The 5,716-nt window shown below is 47.9% G+C and overlaps 1 protein-coding gene across 1 annotated transcript; it reads left to right on the top strand.

The window, feature by feature from the left end:
• Positions 1 to 4,420: 4,420 nt before the first annotated feature.
• Positions 4,421 to 5,716, top strand: LOC120731297 (olfactory receptor 2B6-like). Its single transcript, XM_040028275.1, has one exon. It carries the CDS (start codon positions 4,609 to 4,611, stop codon positions 5,551 to 5,553), a length of 945 nt encoding a protein of 314 aa, XP_039884209.1. The 5' UTR covers positions 4,421 to 4,608; the 3' UTR covers positions 5,554 to 5,716.

The following is a 5,716-nucleotide window of genomic DNA, read 5'->3' as shown; positions in this document are numbered from 1 at the left end:
CTAACCAAGCCCAATAGCACTCCTTCTTCAGCCTGGTGGCTCCCTTCACCTCTGGTGTCCACCATTTGGTTCGGGGATTACCACCCACGGCAGGCACCAACCATCCTGCGGCCGCAGCTCAATGCAGCAGCTTCGGCAATGGAGACGCTGAACATGGTCCATTCGGACTCAATGTCCCCAGTCTCCCTCGGAATGCTGTTGAAGCTCTGCCGGAGGTGTGCGTTGAAGATCTTGCGGACTCGGGCCTCTGCTAGACGTTCCCAGCACACCCTCACTACGCGTTTAGGTGCACCAGGTCTGTCCACCAGTCCTCCCCCGCCACCCTGATCCAACTCACCACCAGGTGGTGATCAGTTGACAGCTCAGCCCCTCTCTTTACCCGAGTGTCCAGAACATATGGTCGCAGGTCTGGTGATACGATTACAAAATCAATCATCGACCTACGGCCTAGAGCGTCCTGGTGCCACGTGCACTTATGGACACTCTTATGTTCAAACAGGGTGTTCGTTATGGCCAAACTGTGATTAGCACAGAAGTCCAATAACAAAACACCGCTCGGGTTCAGAATCAGGGAGGCCGTTTCCTCCCAATCACGCCCCTCCAGGTCTTGCTGTCATTACCCACGTGAGCATTGAAGTCTCCCAGCAGGACAACAGAGTCTCCAGGTGGAGCACCTTCCAGCACCCCCCCCAAGGACTCTAAGAAGGCTGGGTACTCCGAACTGCCACTCAGCGCAAAAGCGCAGATGACAGTCAGGACCCGTTCTCCGACCCTAAGGCGCAGGGAACAAACCCTCTCGTCCACCGGGAAAAACCCCAACGCACCGGCAGCAAGCCGAGGGGATATTAGAATACCCACCCCAGCCCGCCGCCTCTCACCAGGGGCAACTCCAGACTGAGACAGAGTCCAGCCCCTCTCCAGGAGACTGGTTCCAGAGCCCAAGCCATGCGTAGAGGTGAGCCCGACTATATCTAGTCGGTACCTCTCAACCTCACGCACTAACTCAGGCTCCTTCCCCACCAGAGAGGTGACATTCCATGTCCCTATTGCCAGTCTTGGCAGCCGGGGGTCAGTCCGCCAGGGTCTCCGCTCCTGGCCGCCACCCAGCACACAATGCACCCGAACCCTATGGCGCCTCCTGCGGGTGGTGGGCCTGCGGGAGGATGGGCCCATGTCTCCTTTTCGGGCTGTGCCCGGCCGGGCCCCATGGACTAAGGCCTGGCCACCAGACGCTCGCCCTCGGGCACCCTCCCCGGGCCTAGCTCCAGGGCGGGGGCCCCGGTAACCCTATCCCGGGCAGGGTAAACTGTTCCCTCGATATTCTTTTCATAAGGGTCTTCTGAATCGCTCTTTGTCTGGTCCCTCACACAGGACCAATTTGCCATGGGAGACCCTACCAGGGGCAAAAGCCCCCAGACAACATAGCCCCTGGGATCCCTGGGACACACAAACCCCTCCACCACGATAAGGTAGCGATTCAAGGAGGAGTGTAGTATTTACTACTTTAAAATTTAAAGTTTTGTTTAGCATATCAAGCATAAAATTGTGCTGTTGTTGTTTTTTGAAGTTTTCAATCCCATAGCATAAAAAAAAACAAAAAAAAAAACAACAAAAAACAATGCAATAATAGTATTTTAACAGTAACTCCCTTCGCTTCTACTCCTTCCTCGCCTCAACTAGGAAGGAGGCTCTCTCAGCTGGTGTGTTTCTCCTGGCTAACACCTTTTCTGCCTTTTCTCCATCAATGTCCTGCTAACATCAAGACTCAAGTTGTGTGATATAAACATTCAGAGAGTCTTGTATCTAAACTGGTTAATAATTAAACTTGCTTGTCCTGATGTTGACACCTTTAGAAAAAACATCAGTGCAAATGTAACACTTATTGTTTATCTGTGTCATTGGCTTTTTAGAATTTGGATTTACATATATCTTATTAAAACATGTGCGAGGGAAAGAGAGGACAGGTTAAAGTTTAAGCAGAGCTGTGTGCCCCACCTGATCTCTTTGATGACTTTCCTGTTTTTCTTGATCCAGTGTACATGATATCTGGCTCTACACGTTTACCTCAAAGCCTCCAAAACTTCATCACTATTGAATTTCTCATCATCCCCCCAGTTATGAATCCTCTCATATATGGATTTAAACTCACCAAAATACGAAACAGGATATTGGTGTCACGGTTCTGGGTCCGTTCGACCCAGTAGTTTGAGTTTTGATTGTTAGTTTATTTTTGAATGATTGTTGTGGTTTTGGGCGCTATGAGTATGATTATTATTATTAGAATTCTATGTTTCTGTTTATTCATGTTAAGGATTTGTTCTTGGTTGTATCCCACGTTTAGTTTAGTTCAGGTTCCATGTGTCATTTTGTCTGTCTCTCAGTGTCGGGTCTGCGTCTCCACCTGTGTGTAATTCCCCTGTGTTTCTCTGTGTGTATTTAAGTCGTGTCCTCTGTCATTGTAGTTGCTGGTCCGTCTGCGTGTTCAACATGTTTCATCCGTGTGTTCCCTGCCATCACCATCTTGTACCGTCGTCCACCTTGCTTCATGTTTGAGTTCCGGTTTGTATTCAGTAGTTTAGTTGTCTCCAGTATAGTTTAGCGTGATCTCTGTTTCCGTTTTTCCACTGGCGCATTGTGTTCAATAAACCACCTTCACTCCTCCACTTCGGCCTGCGATTGGATCCTCATTTATTATTTTTATACGGCTTATCTCACTCGCCGTGACAGTACGGACCAGCCAGCTATGGATCCAGCGGCATTCAGTCCACCCAGGGAGCTTCGGGAGGCCGTTATCGACTCTGCTTCTAGATTAATTAACCAGTGGTTAGAGCATGAGGGAGAAGCCTCTCTTTACACTGTGGAAGCCAACCTACAATACCTTATTTAAGGTTATCCCTGGCTATTGGACTCTCTGCATCCGCTCGTGCAGAATTTCGTTCTCCACGAGCTTCACCTACACCCCCCCGCCGCTACCGCTCGCCTGCTCGCTTCAACGGAGGACGTGCCGTCCGAATCGCCGGACGAGGGATTACCCGGCCTGTCGGAGCCGTCTCCAAGAAAGAAGCGACGTTTGCGCCGTCGGCGTGGCACCCCACAGCCGGATGTCGGGACATGTAAGCAATTGGCTGTGGTGAGTGAAAGGGAAGCTTTTTCTTGCTGCGTCAGACTCTGTGACTGTGTTTTCTGGAGCTATTTTTTGTGTTTCTACTGAGGATAACAATGATTTCTCACCCATGGCCATAGCTTGTAAGACTGCCTGTTCTGAACCCTCGTTCCATGTTTATGACCGTGTCCGCTCCATTGTCTCATCCTCATTTCCATCCCAGTCAAATGCCACGCCTTGCTGCCCTCAGTTCAGTCAGCAGCCGCGCTGCCCTCAGTTCAGTCAGCAGCCGCGCTGCCCTCAGTTCAGTCAGCAACCGCGCTGCCCTCAGTTCAGTCAGCAGCCGCGCTGCCCTCAGTTCAGTCAGCCACTCCACCACTTATTACGACTCCACTACAATCGTCTCCGCTACTTGTAGGTCAGTCTGTAGCCGCTTCGCTGCCTATTGCTGTCGCCACCAGTTCAGCTGTCTGCCCGCTCATTTACTCAGCCACCATCCTCACTGTCTCATTCAAAGCAGGGAACACACTTCACCACAATATCTGCTGGTTCTCTTAAGCTGGCCATGTCAGAGACAGTTGCTTCCTCTAGGGCCTCCCCAGAGGCTGGGTGTCAGTCAACAGCCAACTCTGGACCCCTAGAGGTCAAGACGCCAGCGCCAGCAGCCTCACCGGAGAACTCACCAGAACAGTGTCAGCTCTCAGCACCCCCTGAGAGCTCAAGTGAGTTCACCCGTCCGCCTCCGTCCTCTGCTGAGTGTATTGGGGAACACTTTCAGCCCTCTGAGGACTGCATCCCACTGTTGCTGCCTGAGTCTAGCCACTGTGCTGCTTAGTCCCAGCCAGTGTCCACTCTGTACCTGCTGCTTCAGTGTCTGTTTCCACTGGAGGGCCAGAGGAGCCCATCCAGTCTCAAGCCATGTTAGCTGGGGGTTCAGGTGAACCCAGCCAGCCTCAAGTGTCGTCTGCTGGAGGGCCCGAGTCACCCGTCCAGCCTCAAGTGTCGTCTTCTAGAGGGCCCGAGTCGCCCGTCCAGCCTCAAGTGTCGTCCTGCCTTGAGGGCCCGAGACGCCCATCCAGCCTCAAGTGTCGTCTGCTGGAGGGCCCGAGTCGCCCGTCCAGCCTCATCCAAGTGAGATGAGAGAAATGTTTCATTCATCCAACTGACAAAACATTTCTCCCACTGAAAACGCAACGTCCAGATAAACAGAATCAACTTTTGGAGATTTACTTACCTGGACGATTGAGCATTCATGAAGACGATATTATATTATATTATATTATATTATATTATATTATATTATATTATATAAACTTGTGCCATCATCAATTTTATAACTTTTTTGCCCTTCAATCAACAGAGGTCAAATTCCCAGGTGTGTGTTTGTTGTTGAGCCAAAGGCAGCATTTAAGGGAAGGTGACGAGGGAGAACAGATACTGTTAGGGATCTAGATACAGCAGCTCTGTGCTCTGTACACTTACATATTGTTACACAAAGAAGGTAGATGTGTTCTCTGATCATGGATAATGTGTCTATTGTAAGAATTTTTATTTTGTCAGGATTTAATGAGACAATGAATTACAGAGTACCGTTCTTGTTAACCACCTTACTGTATTATTGTGTAATTTTATTTATCAATATCTCTCTTGTGCTGCTCATTGTCTTGGATGAAAGCCTCCATGAACCTATGTACATTTTACTGAGCAGCTTCTGCATAAATGCACTTTATGGGACCACAGGTTTCTACCCCAAATTCCTTTCAGATTTACTGTCGTCTTCTCACAGAATCTCCTATGAAGGGTGCCTTTTACAAGCTTTTATCATGTATTCATTTGCTTGCTGTGATTTGTCTATTTTAGCTGTCATGGCCTTTGACAGGTATCTGGCTATATGTCGACCTCTGCACTACCACTCTTTCATGACTAAGAGGAGGCTTTCACAGTTGGTGTGTTTCTCCTGGCTGACACCTTTCTGTATTTTTGCCATCAATGTTGTGCTTACAGCAAGACTCAAGTTATGTGGTATAAAGATTCAGAGAGTCTTATGTCTAAACTGGTTAATTGTTAAACTTGCTTGTCCTGAAGCTGACACTTTTTCAAATAACATCAGTGCATATGTGATACTTGTCATTAATGTGTCTCATTGGCTTTTCATAATTTGGACTTACATATATCTTATTAAAACATGTGTGAGGTCCAGAGAGGACAGAGTAAAGTTTATGCAGACCTGTGTGCCCCATCTGACTTCTGTGATCATAAATTTCACTGTAATGGTTTTTGATTCGATGTACTTGCGCTTTGGCTCCAGAGATTTATCCCAAAGCCTCCAAAACTTCATCACTCTTGAATTCCTCATCATCCCTCCAGTTATGAATCCTCTCATGTATGGATTTAAACTCACCAAAATACGAAACAGAATTTTGAGTTTAATTTATTTGAAAGGGAAATGATTTCCATTAAGGTTAGATTTCCTTATTTAAAATAATTCAAAAATATTCAAAACAGATGCAGCAATATAAATACAAGTCTTTCTGAAGGCACTTGATTCAGAAACATTTAGTCATGTTTGCCTTGTCTAAGGCAAACATATATTTGGACTAGACTAATTTTACT

This window comes from Simochromis diagramma, unplaced genomic scaffold (genome assembly GCF_900408965.1).
Source record: "Simochromis diagramma unplaced genomic scaffold, fSimDia1.1 OVJJ01000343.1, whole genome shotgun sequence".
NCBI lineage: Eukaryota > Metazoa > Chordata > Actinopteri > Cichliformes > Cichlidae > Simochromis > Simochromis diagramma.
Note: the sequence above shows the minus strand (reverse complement) of the source record. Positions and strands in the feature narration are given on the sequence as shown.

Coding starts and splice junctions, on each gene's coding strand:
- LOC120731297 (XM_040028275.1), top strand. CDS start 4,609: ATGTGTTCTCTGATCATGGATAATGTGTCTATTGTAAGAATTTTTATT.